Source organism: Cyanistes caeruleus, chromosome 13 (genome assembly GCF_971803275.1).
Source record: "Cyanistes caeruleus chromosome 13, bCyaCae1.hap1.1, whole genome shotgun sequence".
Taxonomy (NCBI): domain Eukaryota; kingdom Metazoa; phylum Chordata; class Aves; order Passeriformes; family Paridae; genus Cyanistes; species Cyanistes caeruleus.
This window is the reverse complement of record NC_141713.1, coordinates 16,972,036-16,998,137: the sequence shown is the minus strand read 5'-3', so window position 1 is coordinate 16,998,137 and position 26,102 is coordinate 16,972,036. Positions and strand designations below refer to the sequence as shown.

At 39.7% G+C, this 26,102-nt stretch overlaps 3 protein-coding genes across 24 annotated transcripts in view; 2 read left to right on the top strand and 1 right to left on the bottom strand.

Moving 5' to 3' along the window:
• The window catches only part of ACSBG1 (acyl-CoA synthetase bubblegum family member 1), a 44,168-nt gene extending 41,758 nt beyond the window's left edge, over positions 1-2,410 (top strand). For all 9 annotated transcript variants that reach the window (XM_086849250.1, XM_086849251.1, XM_086849252.1 and 6 more), the window contains one exon: positions 69-2,410. In XM_086849250.1, coding sequence (XP_086705376.1) covers positions 69-145 — 77 coding nt within the window. In that variant the 3' untranslated portion in view covers positions 146-2,410. The remainder of the gene's footprint in view (positions 1-68) is intronic.
• IDH3A (isocitrate dehydrogenase (NAD(+)) 3 catalytic subunit alpha) lies at positions 1,113-15,294 on the bottom strand. Of its 3 annotated transcripts, none has more exons than XM_086849296.1 (11): positions 15,108-15,294; positions 12,443-12,505; positions 10,698-10,781; positions 9,447-9,561; positions 8,683-8,870; positions 8,338-8,471; positions 7,662-7,764; positions 7,514-7,578; positions 5,300-5,384; positions 4,674-4,826; positions 1,113-2,866 (listed from the first exon to the last, which is right to left on the bottom strand). In XM_086849296.1, exons 1-11 carry the CDS (start codon positions 15,132-15,134, stop codon positions 2,783-2,785), a joined length of 1,101 nt encoding a protein of 366 aa, XP_086705422.1. In that variant the 5' UTR covers positions 15,135-15,294; the 3' UTR covers positions 1,113-2,782. The 3 variants fall into 3 exon arrangements, with proteins under 3 accessions (XP_086705422.1, XP_086705423.1, XP_086705424.1); XM_086849297.1 differs by lacking the exon at positions 15,108-15,294 and adding an exon at positions 14,406-15,081; XM_086849298.1 differs by lacking the exon at positions 15,108-15,294 and adding an exon at positions 14,537-14,885.
• The window catches only part of CIB2 (calcium and integrin binding family member 2), a 42,934-nt gene continuing 32,060 nt past the window's right edge, over positions 15,229-26,102 (top strand). For 2 of the 12 annotated variants that reach the window (XR_015275867.1, XM_086849327.1), the window contains exons 1-2: positions 21,443-21,561; positions 22,182-22,333. Coding sequence is in view for 2 of the 12 variants with exons in the window: in XM_086849327.1 (XP_086705453.1) it covers positions 22,283-22,333 (51 nt within the window). In the remaining 10 variants the exon portion in view is untranslated. Of the gene's footprint in view, positions 15,810-20,152; positions 21,562-21,701; positions 22,334-26,102 lie in introns of those variants that run through there. The other 10 variants (XR_015275866.1, XM_023934213.2, XR_015275871.1 and 7 more) reach the window with 9 other exon arrangements.

The following is a 26,102-nucleotide window of genomic DNA, read 5'->3' as shown; positions in this document are numbered from 1 at the left end:
ACCAAAGCTCAAAAAACTGAGTATGATTTTTTGTTCCTATTTCTGGAATTGATTCTCCCTCTTTTAAGGTCCTACAATGAAGCTGAAGCGGCTTGCTGTGCTCGAGAAATACCAAAGTGAAGTAGACTCCTTCTATAAAGAATAAAAAGTGTTTCTCCAAGCATTAAGAAAAATCTGTGAGGAAAAGGAAGTATTTTCTCATCAAAAGCATTAACAAAGATTTATTCTTTGAGTTTGAGTAGTCTATTGAACCAAACCAATAGAAAGCTGCTGTCAGTTTAGTTGTTCCTGATACTCACCTGATCATTTGTCCTCTTTTTACAGAAGCATCTACAGTGTCCATTCTCTATTACTGCTTTTACTTTATGACCTGAATGACTAAAACATTCTTCTGTGTTGTATAAAGCAGATATAACTAACTCCTCTAGGTTGAAACAAAGTTTTTTTATACAGTCTTCCATTTTCCTTTTTTCTCTTTAGTTCTACTGGATGTTTCCTGTAGTTCATGATATATTTTGCCAGACAGCAGTACTGCCTAATGAAACTGTCATACCACTCCAGTGATAATTATTAAAAAAAAAAAATAAAAAATCAAAAGGGCTGGGATTTCTTTCCCCTTCCAGAGAACACTTTATTTTTCACTAACACATTTCAAAACCTGAAGACACTCCTGTTTCTGTAATGCCTGCAATTCAGACTTCTGTGAACACAGTAATTCACTTCTTAAGTCCATGCTGGAATAAGCATTACTATTTCTCATAAAAACAAATAATCAGAAAAAGCAGGGGAATAGCTCCCTAAAACTGAAAGGCACAAAGAACTACAGGAGCTCTCACATTAAAATGCTATTACAGAAACTTCTGTAAAATTGCTTACAGTGCTTGTCAGTGTATCTGCATGTTTCAGTATTCATATTGTACTAATTCTGACAAATGAGTGCTGCATTTCTTCCTATCCATATGCAAAACAAATCATATTATGAGAAGGAAGTGCTTGGTATGAAGTTGTCTAAAGGGTGTGCTGTAAGTGATCTCTGGCAGACAGCTCGAGTAGCTCACACAGGCAGGCAGCCACAGCCCATTATTGAGACAAAAAAATGATGCACAACAGGATAAGATTTCCATAAAAGTTCCATTACCAGTCTCATACATCTTACAGATGTAAGATTTGTTGCAAATAACAATAATCAGCTCCATACATAAGACAAAGCAGCAGCCTAGGATTATAAAAACAAAATGAGCAACAGGACTTTGAAAAGTTTATTCTTCCCCATTTTGTGCGCAATGGTAATTCAGAATTTCTTTAACAGCATTAATCTGAAGGAAACAAGGAAGCAGCAGCTTGTAAAACAGAAAGAAATGTTGCCCTATTCACAAGAAGCAGTGTGGGAGGAATAAAGCTCTTCCAGCATGTTTTAGACTGTATAAAAAAGCTGGGATGCTTACTTTAGAGAGTGACATGAGAAGTTGTTACTCCAAAGTTGTTTTACTTCTGAAATAACCAGCCCAAAACAGTAATAATAGGTATTACTCCACTTAGTTACTTTCTATGAATAGAATGAAGCTGTAAGGAGCCTGCTTCTGGCAGGAGGGATAATCCTGTGCTATACCAACAAGTTTGAAAATAGGTATTTTCTTGTCAGGTGCAGGAATGGAAGCAATTCCTTGATATCAACAGATCAGAACGACTCAAGTGACGATCTGCATCTGCTGGGGAGGGGAGGGCAGTGAGTTGCTTTTCCACTCAATAAGCTTAGTATGCAAGGAAAAAATAGATTCAGATCCCCTTGAATAGGGATGAAATGTATTTCTGGAACATAGGCACCAGAGTCAAACTGTTGATCTGTCTTAATCCATTTAGGACTAGTCTCTTACATTCAGTTTCTAGAATAAAATTACTAGTTAATACAGGAAGACACACTGAACAGACTGTGCAGAAACTACAACACAAAAAGCATTCTAGCTGAATTAATGAAATACTTAAATTTGCAAAGTTAATACTGTCCCCTCACAATATATATGGCAGAAGTAATTTTGTATAGTTTGCCCTCATTAGAACTCAATTGTAAAGTGTGTTTCAGAGAGGAAAACTTGTAAGAATTATTTTGGTATATTGATTTGAAAAATAACTTTGCTTAAGCACTCATTTTCACCCCTTGATAATGGTTGTAGGTGTTTTTAAAAGACAGAAATAGATTAAATCTCTAGAATTTTATATTTCTTAATTCATATCTTTGATGGGCAGGGCTGTATTTCATGTATCACCAGAGTATCTAAAGTGGTTTTCTCATTGCTTCTAATATAAAATTGCTATTTTAAGTTATTTTATACCCATTTCTGTGTATGAAGATTATCTTGTGCTATTCTTTTTAATTTCAACAAGATCAATAAAATAGGTTTTAAACATTTAAGGTGCTTTTATATTTCACTAATTCTGTTACTGGTTTGTTTGCATAATTTTTCTATGTGGAAAGTAAAACCCTCCAATTGAAATGGAAAATATTAGACAGTTACAGTGCCAATAAAAGAATTCGCTTACATAAAAATGTTCACCAGATAAAAAAAAAAAAAGAATAAATAAGACAAAGCACTTGGAAAAGTCCACCAAAAGCAGGCACAAGCATCATTTGTAGCCATTTGGACTAGATTTATTAATGGAGAGGCCTCAGCTAAAAAGTTTGCTCTCAAGAGATAAGCAAACTCTATGCATGTGGATATCAGGTTACATATATTGGGCTCCATGGTGTGTCCTTCCAGAGTCATCAGCAGGAGCAGGAGGAGGTTTAATCTTTGTCCCGTACTCGGCGGCAGATCTCCTCTGTGAATTCTGAACACTTAGCATTGCCTCCCAAGTCTTTTGTCAAGACCTGAAAGAAAGAAAGAGATAATAATATTACTGTCAGTCATACAGTAAATAAGGTGAGCAGGAATACAGCAAGTTTGAGTTCTGCATCCCATAGATACTTCATCAATAATGACTGTGCAGGGAGAGAAAACCTGAGTATACATGAAGTACTTATAATGTTATCAGATTTGAAGGTGATTTTCTGCCTATTCAGTTGTTTTTTTTATCCTAACTACAGAAAGAAAGTGTGTGTGGTCACAGCTCTACAAAGTCCTTTAATGGTGTTATTAATGGTTAAGTATTTACATCTTCAGTAAGAAGTTTGTCCTTTGGAAGTAAAATTCACATATGAAGGCTCAATACAAGGACAACTAATTGAGACTAATGCAGAAAGATTGGGTCTTTTTTTAAGGAAACCCATGCAGAACAAGCACACATAACTCTTAATGCTGCATGTTAACAATTCTCAAAGTTCATTTAGTTTATTTAAGAGATAGGAAATGCAGAATTAAAAATAAAAAAAGTGGGCAACATTGCTTTCCCAGCCTAGCTAGATTAAAGCACTCTAAAAGAAAATTAAAATTATTAGTTTCACCCCCGACACACACATATATTAATTAACTGGTTTAGAGGAAGGGAGGAATAACAAGCAAGAGAAGCAACCATGGTTACTATTTTAGGATCTTGCAATTTAAATTGCATTATGGGGTTTTTCAATTAAAAATATTCTCTCCATTGTGAGCATATAATTGTAACGTTATAAGTAACTAGTAAACAAGTAACCATGTGACAAAACTTGCACTATTATCTTCCATGGAATTACTGACCTGCAGATGGAGGATTTCATTTCCAGAGCAGTAAATGGGAACTTTACAGGAGCACCTCTTTATTCAGTTGTAAGTTTAGATTTTTTACTGGCTCCTACACACAGCAAGATAGCTGCAAACTTACAAAACTATTGACAGCTTTTTGTTTCAGCATTCTTGTTACTTTCAATTACAAAGCAGCTTCTCATGGTCCTAAGATAAATGAACCAGCATGACTAGTTGCTAATCCTCTTTAATTTCTATCTTCAAGATCTTTCCAACTATGTTTTCAAGAGATGAACATGAATGTAGAGGAGTGAACCAATAATGGTAAGACCACAAATTTGTCAAGTTTCAGATCATAAGCCCCTTCTCCCCCAGTATACCATTTGAGTCATGAATCTGAAGACACTCACTACCAAAGAGAAACTTATATAACTCTTAGAGAAAAAAGTTATTTTTTTGACTACAAAAGAACAGTTAAAAAACTGTCCTTTTGTAGTCAAAGAATGACTGAAAGCAGTAGGAATGAAAAAAGAAAATAACTGAGCTGAAAAACCAGAAGTATTAGTCAGGACTGAAATGCTATAAAAAAGTGGTTGATGAAGGGTGTGAAAGGCAAATGATTGTCCTTCACTTCTGATTCCAGATTTCAATATATATGCTTTGTACATTTCATAAACTTCCTAAGTGAAATGCTAAGAGTTACTTAAAACTCTGATTCCCTTCCTGAAAAACAGCCATCCAGTTCACTGTTCTGGAGTTCATAAAGCTGTGGAAATGTAAGATGAGCATTGCTGAAACAAAAGGAATGCTACAGCCTGTTCCCTTATTACTGTGCTGGGCAGATACAATATCATCAAAGATAATATAATTACTGTCAGAGAAGGACAGTGGCATTGCTCATGCAACAGGCCAGCTCAGCAGGCATCCCCCATTCTGGTGTGAATCTTCCAAGTTAATTCTTGCTTTGATACAATATGATTTGAATTCACTGTATTTATTTGCACACCCTCATGTTACCTTTCCATCTTTAATTGTATCGAAGCAAGCTGACTCAATCTTTGTGGCATGTTTGTGCATTCCCATGTGGCGCAGCATCATCACAGCACTCAGAAGGAGGGCAGTTGGATTTGCCATGTCTTTTCCTGCAATGTCTGGTGCTGTTCCATGAACCTAGAAATGAGAGTAAACCTATCTGTTATAATGTTACTAGGCTGATTAAAATGTCCTAGGCAGTTTTGCAAGCAGCCTGAACCACAGGTCTTCATGTTAAAACAGGACTTTGCTGTGGTACAGTCAGGACATACCAAGGACCAAAACAATTCAGTCCAAAGATGTCAGAAAGGGAAAACTAGGTCATCTAATATCTTTAAATTGTGCCCATCAAGTTCTATTCCATAGAGAGTATTTATCATATGAAAAAGTTGGAAAATAAAGTATCATTCAAAAAAAGGATGTGCAAAAAACCTACATGGAATATTTACTTTAACCAGTCTCTCAGGGTAAAGCTTGAGCATCTTCACAGTAAAAAGTTCTGCAAAGAACTTGGTTAGATAAATATCAGCCACATTGTATAGCATGGAGAAATTTAGACTCTGGAGTCGAGACAAAGTTATTACTGCTCTGCCTTGTGTAACAAGACTTACCGATTCAAAAATGGCCACTCCGTTGGCACCAATGTTTCCACTGGGTGTTACTCCAAGACCCCCGATGAGTCCAGCACACAAGTCACTGAAAAAAACCCAACCACCAAATTAAACAATCCACCAGGTTTTCCATACATAGTTGCCACTCTGCAAGGTATTAAAACATTTTTGTTTATCAATATAAATGTATAAATTTTGTTTATCAATAAAATGTAACTTAATTTATACACCTGCACAGTCTGAGAATAATATGGAGAAAGAACAGATGCTGTTAGCCACCCCACTAGAACATTGGAAAATTCTTAAAACTACAGCAGAAGATGATGTAATAAAGGAAAATAAAAAGGAAATTCCAAATACTAGAATAAAGCTGGTAAGACAGGCACAATGAGAAGTACTAGAAGCACAGAATATGTGTAGAAGTCTGAAAAACTAATTTTTATGTACAGTTCCCTGTAACTATACAAAAATCTTACTTTCTCTGAAGGTGCCCAGAACTACTTTTCATATGTAAATTCCTTCTAAAAAATGTGGAGGAATTTTGCCCAGGTAGGCAAGTTACTGGTGGTTTTGTAGTGTGCAGCTTAAGGAACATTTTCCAAGTCACACCAGACTAACTTTCTCCCTCTCTTTAATGAACAGTCTGCAGGTCACAAGTCTGACAGTAGCAGATCATCAGATATAAGCAATCTGCATTTGGTTTCCACCAAAATTAACATGGGGAAGGACAAACCAGCTGTGCCTATTGTCATCATACTGTACTCTCTGGGCTGAACACACTGAACAAAGCTCTTAAAACTGTTTTTTTCACATCCATACATAATTATTGCTTACACCCTGGCTCATACTAAGCTAAGTTGGTCCTTAGCTTAGGACTAACAAGGAGAAAAGTTTGGATGACCTGGCAGTACAATATTTTAAGCTAAAATAAACCACTTAAATTGCATAGAGCCTAGGGAAAAACTGAATAGTCTGCATTTGTCACTCTAAGTATTTAACGCTTAGAGAAGAGAATGTCTTCTGCCTATTCAGACCTATGCAGTCTAAGGAACCTGCTTGGCATTTTGTTCATACTTGTAGAGCAGCAGGTGAGATGTTACCCAGTGGTGACAGTGCCCTCTTCAAGAGCAGACTCAAATTTATTGAAAAGTTTTAGAATGATGAAATTTTTTACAGAATTTCTATGAGAACTTTAAAATGGGTGATAATGAACTCTGTGAAATGCTATTGATGATGAGACTCCTCTGATTTGATCTTCGTTAACAGTGTAAGAGCTGCCTGTGCACGCCTTCACCAATTCTAAAAGCAAGAAGCATTAGTTAGAATCTGATTTTTCTTAGTGTGCACAGCCTTATCACAGAGAGTGCTGCTCTAAGAGAAGCTTAAGAATCATTTCTTCTTTTTATACAAAAGTTACCTTTAAATTTATCATCTGTACAAAACCAGGAGATGGATTCTAAGATGTGAATAGTCGAACATGTAAATAAAAATTCCAGTTCAGGCTCTTTTCTCAATCTCTCCTTAGAGGTGTGAGAAGAAACCATGTTACATAATATACTTAATAGTTCAGATTAAAACACTTAATTTTTCAGGTGTTTAATGGAATTTACATTCTACCTAATAATTTTACAGAATGGAAAATGTATGCTGATGGGTTTTGCCTTCAAGACACAAAGAACCTCTAGTATTGATGTTCTTCAAATATAAAATTTAACTTGAATGTAAGGAAAAGTAATACATAAACCAAGAGCTGGCAGAATATTAAAAGGGCACACATTTTGTTCTTCAGTGACTATGTAGACTGATTTAACTGTATGATGAGCTCCCTGTGTACATCATGGTCCCACAGTCACCCTAAACAACCTGTTTTAGTGCTGAGGATGAGAAAGTTTTTCTCTAATATCTAACCAGGCATTCATTCTCTATTACAATGTAAGCCATTATATTCTTCAGGCATTTGGAGAAATTTCTCTCTGTCCCATCTGACCAATATTCATAACCTCCATAAGCAGAAACAGATTTTTCAAAATAAAAAATACAATCTCATCATATAGCCTCTCCCATCAGTATATTAATAATTGAAGCAGTTAATGTCTGTTAAGAAGTCTGAATGCACAAGATATTCACCCATCTGGCATGCATGTGACCTCAATGATTGTGTCAGGAAAAGTATCAGTATTTTACATGTTGGGAATTTAAATTAAATCTCCATACCTGAGGATGTCACCGTACAAGTTTGGCATAACAAGCACATCAAATTGAGATGGATCCTGAACCATCTGGAAGGAAGTATATTTTCATTCAGGTTAAGAATTTAAACTAAAAAAAAAAATAAATCCACAACTAAAACATAAATACTCACATTCAGACATACAGTATCCAGATACATTTCATTAAATTTAATATCTTTACAGTTTTCTGCTGCCTCCCTGCATTTTCTCAAGAAAAGCCCATCAGACATTCTCCTGCAATTAGATAAGCCAGAGAATATTGCAGTTATTGTAAGGAAGCAGTACTGGAGATAAAGAAAACTGCATGCAACAGGGGTTTAATTAGAATTCAGAAACTTAATTTGGGACTATTTATCCCTCCTAAAATATTTTTGTATCAGTGGTTTAAATAGCATACTCAGAATGAGTTGTATTCATTTATGAAAGGCTCAGTGAATTTGTGAAGGTGATGTCACATAATATCACACATGTTATGACTCAGTTCAGTATAAAGTGGTGTGGAAGCAAAGGACACCAGGCACATTAATCGTCAGCTTCTAAAATAATTTTCTTTGTTTAAAAGTTTCTAAAATAAGAGCTTTGGAAGGAAGGATATACAAACTTGCTAATAAGAACATTGGTACACAATTATCTCAGCCCTGTATTTTACTTAGGAGGCATTTACTTGACTTTTTTGCCATTTTACTGACTCCCAGTGCCATCAACAGAAGTTCCATGTTTGAATAAAACTTAAGCAGTTCTTTATAAAGAAATGTTTGGGGATTTTTTTGTTTCGTTTTGCTTTTCTCAAAAGAAGTGTCAACATACATAATATTTGCCTTGTGCACAGCAGTCACGTGGCTTCTCTGATTGTTTCTGGCATATTCAAAAGCAAACTCTGCAATGCGCTTGCTGGCTTCCTCTGTGATCAGCTTGATGCTTTGCACAACCCCATCAACAATCTGAAAGACAGGAAGTGTATCAGCAGTGCAAGTTCATTCTTCCCATTTGGAACCAAGCAGCAGAATTCTGGGTGAGACAGAATGCATTTCACGATAGAGGAACTTTTTTATGAGTGCCAAAGGTAAAAATTCTCACTGAAGCCCAGTGAGACAGGCTAAGTTAGCAGTGCTGAAGCAGCAGGACAGCAGAAGGCAGCAGGTGAGCACCCACCACATGCTCGATGCCGCTGTACTCGCCCTCGGTGTTCTCACGGATGGTGACGATGTTCACGTCTGTGTAGGGGGTTTTGTAGCCCTCGATGGACACGCACGGACGCACGTTGGCGTAAAGGTCAAAGGTTTTACGCAGCAGCAAATTCATCGACGGGTGCCCTGCAGCAATTGGGGTCTTCAGAGGCCCTTGGGAAAAAAAAAAAAGATACAAGGATTGAAGAAAACAAAGGAACAAGCTGTAATTTTTGAAAAACGTAATTAAGTGGAAATGAAATAGTGTGAACAGCTAAAGGAAGGAGAAAATAAACCCCTCTGTGGATCTGAGAGCTGAAACTCTAGGTCAAGTGGGACTCCTACAGAGGATCTCCAAATTCCTGTTTAACCCTTATGGTAGAATGCCATGGGAATTCTCTGTTCTGTCAACTTCTGCACAGACACATTAATCAGCTGAGTAAAGGCCAAGTTGCAAGCCATATATGGAACAGATCTATACTGCTCATTAGTAATGTAGTTATTGCATACTGTTGTTTATCTTAGAAATGCCTTCTGCAGAGAGTCCAAATGTACTCACCTTCAACTACAACAACTATCAAAGCTATGGCTTGGAAATGAAGGACTGGTCCAAGATTCAGACAATTACCTGACAGGCTGTCCCCTGTAATTACTCATTTTATTGTGCTACAGAGGAAAAACTTTGGCTTTACATCAAACTCATGATAAACACGACAGTATTTAATATCTGTGTATTAACCCCTAGAATACCTTTTAATCCCATTTTGTTTTTATCCATGGATTCTTTGGCTTCTGGGGGTATCATCCACTTCCCTCCTGGTCCTTGGATAGCTGTAACATTCCTCTCTTCCCATTGAATAGGTGCCTAAATATACACATTCTATGTTAACATTAATGTCATGACTTTCACAAAAAGGTGTGTAAGGAATTTTGTCCAGGCCTTTCCAAAAAGTATTTTTTCTGGTTAGTGAGGGTAAGCATGAGATGTTTGAACTAAAGTAATTTCTGAAAAACATAATTAAGTGGAAATAAAATAGTGTGAGCAGTAAATCTTCATAAACTGAATACCAGAATGCCACCCTAGGTGTCATATACACAAGTGCTATTTCTTTAGAGGTTTTAGAGCTGTTGAGTTCCTTCTACACAAGAGACAACATTTTAAAGCCGAATTCATTGAGAACTCGTCATTCCCACTGACTGGAAGATTGTGTTTATACATTGATGTGTATCTGTTATCTCAGTGAAAATCTGCACATGCTCCACAATGCTTTCTGAATTTGCATTCACCACAGAACTATCAGAAGCAGAGACAGGCTGCCACCCATTCATTTCATCAGGTAAGATCACAAAGGAAAAGATACAACATAATTAAAGAAATGTCACATTTTCAAATCCACATTGGCTAGTTGTAATAAAAAGAGAACATGCCTGGGTGCTGTTCCTAATGTGGAACAATTTAACAGGCATCTTGCCTGAAGAGCTGTATTTCCTTTCAAGGAAACTTGCCAAGTTCTGGTGAAATTTCTCAGATAGGTAAGAGAAGAGTTCTTGGATACAGTCAGTTTTCATATCACTGAAGTTAACATGTTTGGCAGCACAGCAGTTGGATTGCTAAAATAAGCCAATCCTTTCACACACACTTTTGACCTGCACTTGAAGTCATAATAAATGAAAGAACATCCTCTGTCAGTTGCTCAGGATTACTACATCAACAAGGCGATTTCACATGACTCACTGAGTTCGTATTTCCAAAAACTAAACACAGCATTTGCTCACAAGTCTCTACTCTTCTGTCAGCTAACAGTTTCAAGCCATCCTTACTATCACATTCCTGTCTTTTATTAGCTGAAGCTTCAAACTCTTTCTACTGGAAAGAAGTTTTAATAGCTTAAATATGACTTAATCTCTTAAAAGAGATTTTAAGCTTTTTTAATATGCCTAATTAACATTTGTTGTTGTAGTTAAATTTGCAATGCTTATAGCAAGACAAACATGACTTACTTTGGCAGCATCAAAGATCTTCATGACAGCAGCAGAAATCTCTGGTCCTATGCCATCTCCTGGGATTAAAGTTACTGTTTGTACCTAGGTAAAGAAATATCAGTAGTACAACAAATGAATGTTTGGTTTCTACATAGAAAACATCTTCATGTGTTGTAGGAACCAAGTAACTAGAAAACAAAAGAAATTTTCCTTTACCAAATATTCACTATGAAGAACAGCAGTCCTAGACAGAAGTGAGAAGGACTGGCTTACTTTCCAAAGGAGTGTGCAAATGTTTCAAGAGAATTGTTAAAAATTCAGTTACTACCTATTCCTAGTTCAAAACAAAGGGTGAATATGAAAGGCAGATTCCTGCTCAGTACTCCTTGAAATTAATGAATGTAGCATGCTTTCCTCTGGAAATCTGGAGAGCAAGTTATATTACCCAGTTATGGCTCTGTTCCACATACATCTACAATATTATCAACATGCTGCATAATACTGACACATGCTAGAAATTATTACATGTATGAAAAGCTACATACACTTTAAAAAAGGGTCATGCCAAGCTAAACTTCCCAAGTGACCTCCCAAAAATTTCAGACCCATTTTTAACAATACAAACTTATTTTCCTCTCATAATGTCCTCAGTCTTGTTTCTTTCATTATCATCAACAAATAAAAAAATGCACAGCCCAGGCTCAACAAATAACAGGGGAAGAATGTATTCTGCTTTGAAGAAAAAAATAAATTATGATCACTGTTCTAAGGGTAAGTGCTCTGGCTCATTTTGTTTTATTTAAAGAGATCCAACAGCTTTTATGGGCTCATTTATTTATTACCTACAAAAAAGGCAGCTCACATACATTATTTGAACAACCCCTAACAGAATCAACTCACAAGGCAGAACTTCAATACATATTGACTGATTTTAAAACTTTTGAGCAAAAGAAATTCACTGTCCACAACAAAAAAGAGTTTCATATAAAAGAACACTGCTGCTGAGCAAGCTGTCACTGATAAAATGCCTTAAGAGTAGGGCTGTGCTGTCTGACAGCACTGCAGGGCTCCACCTGAGCCTGAAACTATTGTGTTTTCAATAGTACCAGGAGTGCCTCACCTTCTGATTTATATACTGTATAAGTGACTCTTTAGTTTCTTTTCTAACTGTTGTACCTGCTATCATTAGCATGAAAAGTCACAGTTCCTCTTTAAGTCCTGCTTAGGAGTGCTGAGCCCTGCTCCTGCCTTCACTGAAAAAAAGGCCCATGGGCATTTCAAATACATACACATGAAGAAGGAAAAACATCTACAGGGAAATACACAATGTCTAAGATAGTTTAAAGAGGACCTTGAAAAGACAGAATTTTAGATGCAAGGAATTCTAAAAGCAGCAGTAAAGTAAATAGAGTACTTAGAGGGAAGACTGCAAAAGAAAGAAAATGAGAAGCTTCTCAACAATCTTTCTACTTTGCCCAATACTTATTTGAATTCCAGAAAAGTGGCTTATATTCATATTTTGTGAAAACTTTCCATGCCACTTCTGGTTTTTATTAGAGGCTTTTGTATTCTCACACTGATATACAGTTACAATTGACAGTGATTAACTGACACAAATCCAGGATGACATTAAAAGCATGCATGTTCACTTGTTTGACCCTAATTTTTTGGGAACATAAAAATAACAACAGTGATCTTATAAATTTCCAAACTCACTTATTGAGAAACTTCTTAAAAGAAAAAAATGGGACTATTATACTCACAGCATTACCAAAACTTCTGGTCACCTTTTTTTGGGTTTTGAAAGCACCTAGCAATCGAGAAACCTGCAAAAATCCAAAACAAAAAGATGCTCTTTTACTGCACAAATGGGATTTTACAAGCTTAATTGTAGCAATATTGCAGCAAATCTGCTTTTTAAAGTCATACAGCTTTAAATCTTCTATCTCAAACTAGTATAAAAATCCAAATGAAACCAGAGTACCCAATGCTTTGCCAAGTTGCAGTCTAACACTCAGAGCAGCAACGCCTCCTGGGTATTCTTAGCACAACGTGAGCCCAGGACAGCTGTGCTTTGCCCCAGGCTCCCGTCCTGCTGGGGGGCTGCTGCACCCCACCTGCAGTCCTCACACATATCACATTGGAAGCAAGGCTGCAGGAACTCTAACTAAATACATGATATGCTAAGGATGAAGACATGTGGAAAGCAAAGTGAAAAATCAAACACTTCATTGGTAGTAGTTGGGTTGACAGTATCCTTACACATTTTAAATGATGTTTCCAAAACTACTTTACATTAGTGTCACTTCTTCCATTCAAACTGTATTTTTCTACCTTTTATACCTATAGGTGTTGTACTGTTGCCTTCTGCATGCCTGATGTTTTTTTAAAAGTGGAACTGAAATGCACATTAAAGACAAAATTCACCATAGCAAGAAGTGTACACATCACAGTCAAAGAATTACATTTTCTGAGTATTCTGAACTGTCATTAAGCTTCAAAACAGGGATAGTATCTAAGCTTGGGCTCTTGCCCAGCTAAAGACCATGGATAAAATCCCTAATCTGCAGAAAAATCACAACCTACCAATTTTACAGAATCACAAGGTTGGAAGAGACCTTCAAGATCATCGAGTCCAACCGATGCCTAATACCTCAACTAAACCATGGCACCAAGTGCCATATCCAGTCTTTTTTTAAACACATCCAGGGATGGGGACTCCACCACCTCCCCAGGCAGACCATTGCCAGTATTTTATTACTCTTTCTGTGAAGAACTTTTTCCTAATATCCAACCTATATTTCCCTTGGCCCAGCTTGAGACTGTGTCCTCTCGTTCTGTTGGCTGTTGTCTGGTGAAAGAGACCAGCCCCCACCTGACTACAATCTCCTTTCAGGAGGTTGTAGAGAGTGATAAGGTCACCTCTGAGTCTCCTTTTTTCCAGGCTAAACAACCCCAGCTCCCTCAGCTGTTCCTCACAGGCTTGTGTTCCCAGCCCCTCACCAGCCTCACTGCCCTCCTCTGGACACGCTCCAGTGTCTCAATGTCCTTCCTAAACTGAGGGGCCAGAACTGGACACAGAACTCCAGGTGTGGCCTCACCAGTGCCTCCTCTCCAGGAGGCGTCTCTATTGATGCCTCTAGGACTTAAGAGCCAGAAGACTTCTAATTGCAGAGACTTACACTGCTTCAATTCTGCCATACTCATATATGCAGGCTGTCTGCAGCTATCAGGCTAGAAATTACTTTGGCAATTCGTATACCTCTCCTGTCCATTTGTATTTGTTATTTCTTTACTGACATAATGGTGTATGGAAAAAAGAATAAACTATGTCGACACCAACAGAAACAACTAGAAACAATATAATTCTCATGCATATTGTAATGAACGCTGGGGGAGAAGTAATCTAAGCTAGATCTATTTTTACTTGTAGCCCCACATGAGATGTACAAGGTCACTGCAACAGGCAAGCAGTGTTTACCAAAGCAGGCCATATGGTTGAGAATGAAGGCATTGCAATTAAATGAAAATGTGAAGCTGACTGCACAGTGTCAGTGTTCTCATAGTACAGTTCCTACATATAGAATAAGGACTCATACTCCAGAGTAGCCCTGGAAAGGGCACAGTCCGTGTTGTCAGAAATCATGGGCCTAGAACATTATACTGAAGTTCAACACTAGTAACACCAACGAAGAATCCACCCAAGGAAAACTGATCCATTCTGACCTTAAAGTCACGTGTCGTGATTAGCTCTTGACACTTCTTCCTTGTTTTAGCAGATAGGTTAAATGGGGCGGCCTCAATGACTTTGCCTCTAGCAGGCTGTTATTTAAAGGTACAAAAGGAATTTCATTTACTCAAGGCAAAAAAAGCATCTCCGTGACACCCCCGGGTTAAGGCCTCCGTTTCATAATGGTTCAGAGCTGTAAATCCCAGAGGACAGGTGTGGGGGGCCAGGAAGCCGTCAGCCAGAGCCCGGTAGCAGTTTTCCCCAGCCGGCTCTGCAGTGCCCGGAACCGCGGGCTCTTTACGGGAATGGCGTTCCCAGGCTGTGCTGTCTGCCACCCGCGCACCAGGAGCTGCTCGCAGCCGCAGTGGTCCCGCCGCTGCTGTGACCTCTACGGCGCGACCTCTCCGCAGGCCGCTCCGAGGGATGGCGCGGCGCACCCCCGGCCCGGCCCGGCCCGCTCGAGTAACGGCCCCCATGGCCCCTTCCCGCCGCCGTCCCGGGGAGGAGGAAGGAGAGAACCCGCGAGCGCCGCGGGGACGCCATTCGGCCCAAGCCCCGCGGCCCTTCGCCCTCGGAGCGCTGCCAGGGCCCGGCGGCACCGCGACCTTGCGGCCCGGCGGCCGCGCCTCAGGCGCCACCAAGCTCCGGGGGAAGTCCCGGGCATCGCGGGGCAGGGTCCGGCCCATCCCCCTGCCTACCGTGGGCATCCACGCGGTCGCGGCCATGACGCGCCCGGGCACCGCGGCTGCCGAGACCCGAGAGCTGCGCGCCCGCCGCTAAACCGGAACCGGCGCGCGGGGAGCGGCGGCCCCGCCCCGCGAGGCCCCGCCCCGGGACCGCCGCTGCGGCAGTGCCCACGGCGCCTCAGCTCCCGCCCGGTGCTGCCTGAGGCGTTCCGAGCCTCCTTTCCCTACCCTCAGCTCCCGCCCGCCGCTGCCTGAGGCGGTCGGAGCCTCCTCTCCGGCCCTCAGCTCCCGGCCGCCGCTGCCTGAAGCGGTCGGAGCCTTCTCCCCGGCCCTCAGCTCCCGGCCGCCGCTGCCTGAGGCGGTCGGAGCCTCCTTCCCCGGCCCTCAGCTCCCGGCCGCCGCTGCCTGAAGTGCTCCGAGCCTCCTTCCCCGGCCCTCAGCTCCCGGCCGCCGCTGCCTGAAGCGGTCGGAGCCTCCTTCCCCGGCCCTCAGCTCCCGCCCGCCGCTGCCTGAGGCGGTCAGAGCCTTCTCCCCGGCCCTCAGCTCCCGCCCGCCGCTGCCTGAGGCGGTCGGAGCCTCCTCCCCGGCCCTCAGCCCGCGGGCCGGCGGAGGCGCTGGCGGGGAGCTCCCCCTCCCGGCGGTGCGGGAAGTGCAGGTGCGGACGGCCCGGTGCCGCCGGAGGATGCGGGAGCTCCCGGTGCGGTGTGTGAGGAGGTACCGTTGTGGCATCTTCGTGAAGACAACCAGTTTTCAATGAAGCCCCAGTTTTGAAGTGTTTAAGGTTTTTATAAAATCTCGACCTCTAGAATTGGGTCGTTTATGGCAAAAAAATAGTTGTTAAGAAAGACGCCAGATTTTTGTTGAAGCAGATAAGCCTCCTAAACCCACGTACTTTGAAGTTTTAAATATAAAGCTGTTGAAATCACAAGTCCCGACCAGGCCTTCTGGAGAGTAAAGCACCAAACGAGAACTAAGGCAGTTTGAGCTCACCCCTCAGGGAATGACAGCTTTTAAAAACTTCTACCTTTCTTACACTTGGCAACATTAAAATTTGGGGTTTGTCTCAGAGTAATTTTGTACCAGTTTTTGGTGATAGTGTTAGCAGATAACTAGCAGTCTTTCCAGTTACTTAGCTCAGTCTTGGGTGTGCTTGAAAGCTGAGGACTAAGACTGTATGTTTGGTTTCCTCTTCTCTTAAATGTGTGAGTTGAAATTCTTAGAATTAACATTTGACAGTATACAGCACTAGTAGCCCACATTTCACTTGCTTTTTTTTTTTTTTTTTTAAATGACAGGACACAAGAGGTCCTCACATTTCCTCTACTGATGTTTTATCTTGGTTTTGATGTTGCTTTGAATTGAGAATTGTCATGCAGATGTCTGTAATGGCAGGTGTGCAGAATTCTCTTGATACTGATTTTCTTCTGGTTACTGTATACATAGTTAACAGAGATATTCATGTTGCCTTCTTGTGTTTGAGACTGTATCTGCATCTACACTGTTAAGTTGCACTTGGATTGTAAATTGGGGGGGAAGATATTGTGGAGAATTTTTTTTCGTATTTACAACACTCATTTGTCTGTGTCTTGTGGGTGTTAGTATAATAATGCTACAGTAATAAGGTGTTAACAGTGGCTGGTTGGGATCTGTTCTGAGAAGGGCTGCCTGCACAAGACAGTAATGAACCCATGAGTGTTATTTTACCTAAGAAAATAATGCCTGTGTGGAGATGGCAATAATGTCTCTCTCCTAGTGATCACTATATTGAGACTCCATATTGTATGGGGAAATTAATTATATTACATTTACCTTGCTAAGGCAACCATTACCTTTTTTTTAGTTATTACTTTGTCCATGAGGCAAGACATTGTCTTGTGTAAAACACCTTTTAAAAAAAAAGGTAACTTCTATTAATTATGGATAAATTATGCTTAATGAAATGCACTCAGAAACTCCATTTTCTAACATAGTGTATTTTTTAAGCCAGATAGATAAGATCATAAAACCAACACATTTTCACACAAGATTTTCCTTTCTAGTTATTTTATTTAGCATTAAAACTCCTTAGAAAGTTCCTGCTCCTCATAGCAAAGTTGTCAGCTTTCCCTAGTTTGAGAGACATGAGTCTTGCATGTTTCTCACACTGTTTATTCATTCCTCATACAGGACTCAGGCCCATGAAGCCTTCTCTCACAGGGTATCACTTCCAGACAAATTTAGTAGCATCTGAGCATCCTCCCATTCACTATGTGTTGGAAAAGAAACTTTTTAATGCATTGCAGCAGCAAAAACTACAATTTTTCACATGTTTTAGGTTTTCGTAACTGTGTATTTACAGTTCATGTTTTATTTATAGTTTGTGCAATTGTAATGTTTTATAGCTCTGTAGCATCTTTAAGGAAAAAAAAAATTTTAGCTCCACAGCAGCTGTATTAGGTGAATGTTATTATTTCTTCCTTATCTATATGCAAACAGAATTTGGAATAGCTTTTCAGTAAATAAAACAAGTCCCAAGAACTCAGGAGGGACTTTTACAGCAGCAGAGATAGAACTTCTCCCATTGCACGTAGTGATCACAGTTACTCATACCTGCAGTAGCAGTGGGCCCTAAGGACTCCTGCAAGGTAACAACAGTATAAATGTACAGGCAGCCCCTCTGAATCAAAACTGTTCTTTTTGCTAACAGAGTAACTCTTTATGAACAGTTATTCCACAAGGAAATACCTGTGTGAAAGGGAAGTTGTTGGAATACTTGGTTGTACCATGGCCAGTCATGGGTGGGGAGATGAAAACTCCACAACTCGTGATTCAGGTGCTCATGAGACAAACAGCCTTGTTTATTATTCAGAACTCACTTAAATACTCAATTAAAAAATCCTGGGCTTGATATCTATTGGCTGAGATCTCTCTCCCTGCCCAGCTTCCTGGCCAGTGATGTGCTTACTTCTCAGCTTGGATGGAGATGGCTGAGGGTCCCCTGTAACTTCTCTGGGAACATATTCAGGCATGAACCAGGCCAGCCAAATTGGATTTGTGTTATGCTGAGATTTACTTTGTCCAGTCCAGGCCAGCTGTACTGTGACAATACTGTGACACTTGGTATAATAGACATGCAATTTCTTAAGTTCTTTTCTCCCCTACTAAAAGTTGTAGCAAACCAACATGTGAAAGCAGCAGATGTGCAATATGATTGTTAAAACTCTGTGTAGATTCTCCTGTGGTAAAGTGGTCTCTTCAGAATAGCTTGATCCTCCTTTGGTGAGGTGTTGGAAACCAAAAAATAGAAACTTCCACAGATGTTGAAGGGTTCAATCTGCAGCCTTGGAAAGAGCTTGGACTGATGTAGTGATGAAGGTACACAGACATTGGGTAGAGAAATGATAAACTCATGTTCCTATAATTATGAATAAGAATATGCGTAGAGCAGGTAAGAAATCATATTAGGTAAAAGAGTTTGAAGTTTAAGCTGCAGTAGTGTGACTTATAGAGTAGGTTAGAGATCTAGAAACTCTAACAGAGGTGTGCATGAGTATGTGACCTGTCAGCTTAGTGGCTAAGAGAGAGATGCAGTGCAGCAAAATTAAGTAAAGGTGAGAGGTTTTAAAGTGTAAATAAGTGTAAACAAGTTTCGTGTCAACTGCCTATTGGGCTAAAATGTTCTATATTGCTGTGCAAAGAAGAAACTCGTGTCTTCCTTGAGCTATGGCTGACTTGTTGCTCCTCTAAACCTCACACCTTGAGACAGATCTCTTATCTGGCTACTTGAGCAAGAAATAATTTCAAAGCAAAGTGGTCCCATCCCTTGCTCTTCGTCTCGACAGTGAGGGGTAAGAGTTTATGCTTAAACCACCTTCACATTCTCACTGCATAATTTACAGAGGCAATTTATGGTACTCTGACCTGTCTGGTGGAGGTCATTAAACTTCTAATAAATCACATCAGTCACCTGCTGTGACAGCCAGGGCTCGCAATGCTTGAGAGCAGAGAAACTCACACCAAAGGCTGTGTGGGGCTGCCAGCCTGGTGTGTTCCACTGCCTGAGCTGTGGCTGTGGAAACAAACCCCTGCAGCTGTGGTCAGGTGAGGCCATTGCAGCTGACAGCCATCTTGCTATCAAATACTACACTGGGGTGTGTGACAGTGCATTTCCTCTTCTGGGATTTAAACTTCTAGAGCAGGCGAGCAGGGGCTATTTAACCATCGTCTCTGGTAATATGGACAGTGAAATGGCAAGGCTGTTCTAGATATACTGTCCTCCTTAAACTTTATCTGCAAGTGATTGCAAGATGTTTGTTACCTATTTCCAATAACTTAAAACCACTTGATTTGGAAAAGAGTTTTTAAAAGCTGAATTACAGTGAAATGTGGTAGCACTGATAGTATTTAAGGTCAGTTCTTGCCATGCACATTGAAAAGCATTGGTTTGTTGCAGCAATGTGCTGGGAGTAAGTTTGCTTAGCACCCAACTGGCAAATAAACTAATCTTTGGCAAATATGAACAGATAGAAGAAGTCCAGAAGAGTAAACTGGAAGATCACCTGAACTTTGACATATACAAACAAATAGAAGTGAAAAAAAATTTGTGCATTATGCTCTTTTTAAATTTTACCCAATTAGTGCAGCAAGATATTTGTGCATTGAGATATAATTACCACTGTGATATGCTTGAGAAGAGCTAGCTGGTATAGTGTAAGCCTCAATAGTTATATCTGAATCCTCTGGCCTACATTGTAACCACAAGTAAGCCTTACCTGGTTAATGCTTTCCATTAAGTTCTGCTGCTGGTTTGCTGCTGATATTTTGATTGAAAAGATAGGCACTTTCCAATGTGTGTGTCACCTACTGTGGGAAGCAGCCAGGGATATCAAAGCAGGTGAAAAATTAAGACATGGGATGTTGGCTTTTCACTGTACAAGTGCTGTTTAGCATATAGAACCACAAGATTAAGTGATACTGAGCCAAATCCACCCCTGATGTCAATTAACTTCTGTATAATGACATTAGAGGTAATTTGGCCGTTTATATTTAATCTGATTTGCATAGATGGGCAGCTTGAAGTAGGTGGCTGTGAATGGAATGCCTTTTCATGCAAATCACTTGCCTAAGTGTTGGCCTGATATGATTGAGAGCAGCTGTTATCCCTTGCATCTTAGTAGCCCCAGATCAGAGATATTAACCATGCTTAATTATACATATAACCACTAAAGCCAATGATGGACCTCATTCAGAGTTGAGGATAGGCAAGAACTTTCAGAACAGTGCAAGTTCTTAGTCTCAAGCGGCCCTTAGAGATTCTTGGGGTTTAATTTTTTAAAAAATTGAAATACTGTATTTTGCAGGTTTTCAAAACCTGCAAAAAATTATTTTAAAAAATTATTTCAAAAAATTATTTTTAATATTCTGACTTCCTGTGAAGAACTTTTTGGAACATAATAGGAATCCAATGCCACTACACACCAGGGAAAAGAAAAAAAAAACCCACTAGTGCCTGGGAAAACAGAGATCCACTTGGCCACATAACAGTCACTACAATTGTATGATATTTGAACAGATTCTTGCTTCACTCTTGGTCTGATGGTAAATCATTCAGTTGTATTTTCCTTACTACTGTAGCTTCTTCCTTCTCTTTTATTCTAAAACTGTGCTGCAATATACTCTATTATAGAAAGCATTTCTTTGATGTTACAATTCTAATGTTTGCATATTGCTTATAAGCCTTGTTACCTAAATTCTCATCCCAAGGCATTTATTTTGTGTATGGGATATACCTTTTAAATTTTGTAGCTCAGGGCAGTGTTGGTTTGCAGCTAATCAAACCTGCATTTCCAAATGTTATGTTTTGAATAAGCCATCTCTTAAAACAGTCTGTGGTTCAGCACTTTGTGGAATGTTTTTACTACATATCCAACACACTTCATAGGATATTTTTACTATGTACACAATATATTTGCTTTCACTATTACTTTTCATTATTTGCTCTTTGTTGTTACATGCCAAGGTAAAGTGAACTTCTATTATCCAATCCTGCTATCAGGCCAGGATCATTAGAAGCTGTAGGGAAAAGCAGAAGATAACTAATTCTCCACGGTTTTTTATTAAACTTGCTATCTTGATGAGGAAATAATGACCAAAGAATAAAGAAGTTGGGAATTTTACCATGTTCTGTTCTGATGTGCATGAATGGAAAGTGAGCTTATAACACGTCCTTCTTCCTTTGCCATCCTTTCTCACTCAGACTTCTTCCTGCTGTTGTTATAAGAGCTTATCCTTCTGCAGATGTGAGATAATATGCTTTTGTCTGTCTGCTTCTCATAGATGCTCTTTTATTTTTTCCATTTTCCAATCAGAAGGGCTGTGGAGCGCTGAAACACCCCGTGAGCCCTCTACTGGCACTTTCTGCTTTTGCTTTAGGCTGTGCTAGTGGTTTTTCCTTCCCTGCTGTGCTTGCTAGAGCCTAAGGAGACAGGTTAGCGTCTGTTAAACTACTTTAATCTTGCTGACTTTTTAAGATTTAGTTCATGTGCGAAGGAGTCCTCGCGTTCGCTGCTGTACCCGGCAGTTTGGTACCTTTGGTTGGTCTGGTTCCGCTGGGCACGGTGCAGACACGAGCGTTCCCTGCGGAGCCCCCGTGCCGAGCGGGGCCGTGAGGCTGCGCTCCCCGGGCAGCCCGGGCCAGGGCACAAAGCAGAGCCGCCTGTGTGCGCTCCCTGCTCCCAGGCTGGCCAGGGGAGCCTGGCAATACGGCTGCGCTGCTCAGCGCCACCGCCTGACGCAGAGCTGCTCCAAAAGCTGGAGGTGCCGTGAGGAGCGCCCCGAGTGAGAGCCGGAGGCAGGAGAGAGCTGCGCTCATGCTGAGAGCCGCTGCTGGGAGTTAGGGTTATTAAAGCTCCGTATGCCACTTAGAAAAGCACCTGAAAAGGAGCAGATTGGTATCGCTGGTTTTGCACGACACTTGCCTGTGATTTTAACTCTTTGCTTCCTGGCACACTCCAGTCAACCTTTGCAAAGATTTCCTAGACTGTGTCCTTCCTCACTGGGCAGGTGCGGTCCAAACCTGTTCAATGCGGGCTCTGGGATTTTTTTCAGCACACTCACGGAATATACGTGCTCTAAATGCCTACAAAACAGAGGAATCCAGCTACTTGTAATGGGATGCATTTGCAGAGAGGAAGAATTCCTCATTTAAGATGGGTAATAAGCAAACGATATTTACTGATGAACAGCTAGATGCCTACCAGGTAAGATATCTTGATTTGCTTTAGGGGATGGAAGGGAGTCATCTACACACGTTTGTGATTTGGTTTATTTTGTTTGGTTTGGGGAGTGGTTTTTTTCCAATATAATTGAAAACTTTCTTTGTAACCTGCATGTGTGTATTCTACTGTTCCTTCCAGTAGCTGTAATAATATTCTAAGGCTGGGTCGTTGAATATGCTCATTTAATTCTGTGTATAGAGGGAGATGGGCCACATCCTCAGTGTCTGAACTAGGAAGCAGAATAAAGATTGTGACTAGCTTGACAGAAGTGTAGCACCTTCTCTCCCTGATGCCTTTGCTGACAATAGAGCAGAAAGGAAAAAAATAGATCCTGTCTAAATTCACTTCTCCTAAGGATAAGTCAGGGAAATATGCTTAATGCTTAATTAACACCAGAATTGGTGTCATTATGCTTGCATCCACTCCTGGAAAGCAGTTTCTTACCTCATCTTAAGTGTGCATTTTACATCAGGGATAACTTGGTACTTCTTTATTTACTTAACATTGCATCCAACTATTATTATAGTTATTATATATAGTTGCATCCAGCTATTGAATACAGTAAAAAAAAAAAAAAAAAAAGATTCACAGTTTTAGTCGTATTTCAGCACACTGCAAATCTCACTGAAATGGATTGCAAGAAGCTGGGCATCTTGAAAAAGTTTCTGAAAATACAGTGGGGCACAGCATTGAGTAGAAGTGTGCTAAAGAAGGAGGTATCTGACTACTTATTAAGAGGCAGCCAGGGCTATTCTATATGAAGTGACAAACATTGAATTAGCAGCACAGGAAATCAAGGTTTAGTTTATCTTGTGATAACCAAGGGACAGATACAGATCCTCAAGGGACTGGGTAACTCAGTAACATTTTACCTTTGTGATCCTTGATTAAACCTATTGAAGTAGAAACTATTATTTTAGTTACTAATTTCATTTCAAGTCACTGCTAACAAGGGCTTGTCACAGGTGTAAATGTTGAGCCACAGAGTGAGGCCAGGTGTACATGCTAAAATGCTTTCAGCCGTTATCCCACGCTGAAAGTAAAGCATAAATGAAATGCTTTTATAAATACCTAGCAGGTTTTTTGTTATTAAAGAAAATGTGACAATGGACCTTTTTAATTTCCACTTTGCCACACTTCTCACCAGCAGTCTGTAATGTATTAATTTAAGTTAATGATCTTAGGCTTAGCAGTCGAAGATCCAAAAAATCTTTTTCGCATCCCTGCTAGACAGGCAAGAGAGAAATCAAAGATCTGTAAAGCACCACTGGCTGTCTTCCTACTAACAAAAGTGAACACTGAACAGAGCACAGCTGCAGTGAAACAAAACAAAATCCAAATGTAATTAATGTTATCTTCTTGACATAAACTGGCAAATGCAAGAGCTGAAATGTCATCCCTAATTCAGTGCTCTTCATGTAGAAATTGCCTCTTTCTAATGGCTTTTGCAGCCCCTGCCTTTCATAATGCTGGGTAATTGATCTCAAAGCTTGGCAGGAGTTGGGCACAGAGGATTGAGTCACCTCTGGGATTTCTCTGTTACAGGCAGACTTGCAGTTCATTAGTGTAGAGCTAGACAATTTTTGACTAGTAATAGCACTTGTTATCTTTGGCAAGTACCATAAAATAACAGGTTTCAGGACAATAACTGACCTGCTGAATTTGTCAGGAAGGAGTATTAGCCTCATGCTGTGAAGAATCAGATAAAGACCTAATTTTGATGGTAATTTTCCTCTGATCCATTAGTTTTGCATCCCTCTTGAACCTTTTAAACAAAAAGATCCTGAGCTGACGGCTGGAGACACCAGCAGAGAGCTCTTGCCTCTCCACAGCATTCTGGGGGAGAAGGCAGTTTGTATAATACAAGTGGAGCTGTTTGACTTGGAGTCTGCTGTCTCACCTGCCTTCTTCTCATTCGTGGATTTTTTCAGAATAGAAAAGGGAAGAATGGGACGATGTTTCAATTATTTTTTTTTATTTAATGCAGGTTTTTCATGTCTTGAGCCAGCAGCTGAGTTACTGGGAGCTCTAAACTGTGGGCCAAAGTAAAACACTGTGTACCACAGTCCCCTTTGCAACAGTCTGTTGTGCACATCTGTACCCCAGTGACCAGGAAGGCATCTACATATAAATTGCTTTTATATATCAATCATTGAGTATTTTTTTTTCCCTACAGCATTTTTTTGTGAATTCTTCTGCCTGTTACTACTGTACTCCTTACAACAGTAGTCCAGGGTACAGTGTTCATTATATCAGCATTCAGAAGCAAAAGTGTTAATCTTTTTTGTAAAATATATCTTGGTTGTTCGTTTTTTTTTCTTTCCTCCCAGTTCCTATTGGAAGAATGTTCAAAACCTCACTCACCTCATGGTTAGACTTCTCATTTCTTTATTGAAATATATTTCTGGACATCGTATTATCTGGTAGTAACTTCTATTACTTCTGTCTTTTGTACAAATTCCTTTGAGCTTATAGCACCTAATATTGTTTCAGGAGGAATATTTTTATAATTTTTTAAAAATTCATTGTGTTTTACGTGCTTGTTCCATAAAAGACACTATGAGATGAAAAAGTGAGAACTTTGTGTGCTTATACTATGGTAAAACCTGTGCAAGTGGCTTTGTCTTTAGAGACTGAAGATTAAGCTGCAGAAAAATCACCTGCTTGAAGAGCTAGCATACATAAATCTCAGATCATTGGTGTGATATTAATGAAATAAAACAAATCAAATTGTTTGATCTATCTAAAACTTTCTGAAAAGCCTATGTATGCACCTTTTTTTGCATGTAAACTGTTATATTGAAGACCAAATTTTTAGCAGAACTTTTAACTTTAATTTAAAGAATTGTAAATGTGGTCTCCCACAGGATGTCCTCAGTGTTTTCAATGGACAAATTTTTTAAATGCTCCTCATTCAGACTCGTGATGAGTAGCCAGTTAAAACTGTTTGTACAAGAGACCTGTAATAGAACTTGATAATACAAAACCATTCAGGTTTTTGTTTATTGGGTTTTTTTTTTAAATGCAAGTAGGTAGAAGCAAAGTAAAGAAAGGAGATTTGCAGCTTTCCAGTCTAAAACCTTGTTATAACACCTGCTGTTAAAATCATATCACCTGTTATCATGGTAGTGTTCTTGTTGGTAGCTCTTTACATTTTCATAAGATTAGTGAAATGTTTTGCAAATTAGGCTTTTGCAAGCCCTGGGTTCCTAATAAAAATTCACTTGATTTAAAATACTGGCCTTGTAAGAAAAGGAATTTTACTGGGCATTTATGATTATTATGCCCTTAGAGTTCTGGTTGTGGTTTTTAGGGTTTGTTTTGTGAATGGGGGTTTTGGCTGTTGAGGGTTTTTTTATACAGAAAATGTGAAATCTAATCTTGGTGAGGTCTGGTGCAGGAAAAGGTAAGTATTGATAGGCAAGGAAGATGGGATTCATTGCAATAAAAGAACATTTTAAAACTGAGGTTTTAAAAGCTGCCTACGGATTTTGGAGGTCAAGTCTCATATTGAGAAAAGAAAATGAACTGAAATTTTAGGGTGTTTTGTGTGATGTGTACAGATGTTTGAAGCAATGGAAAATACAGGTATGCAGTAAAGCAACATCAGAGCCATTTATTCAGCTTGATGCAAAGCATTTCTAACTGTAAAACAATTGTATTGAGTAGGAAATGCAGAGAAACTATGCTTGGGCTGTGGACAAACACCTGCACTCTTCAGTCAATCTCATTCCCTTTTCTGGGATTACTT

Excerpts from the sequence above, each read along its gene's own strand:
- IDH3A (XM_086849296.1), bottom strand. The coding sequence starts at position 15,134 with ATGGCCGCGACCGCGTGGATGCCCACG. Across the intron at positions 10,782-12,442 it reads CCAGAAGTTTTGGTAATGCT|GTACAAACAGTAACTTTAAT; the intron begins GTGAGTATAATA and ends TTCTTTACCTAG. Across the intron at positions 5,385-7,513 it reads TTGTACGGTGACATCCTCAG|TGACTTGTGTGCTGGACTCA; the intron begins GTATGGAGATTT and ends GGTTTTTTTCAG.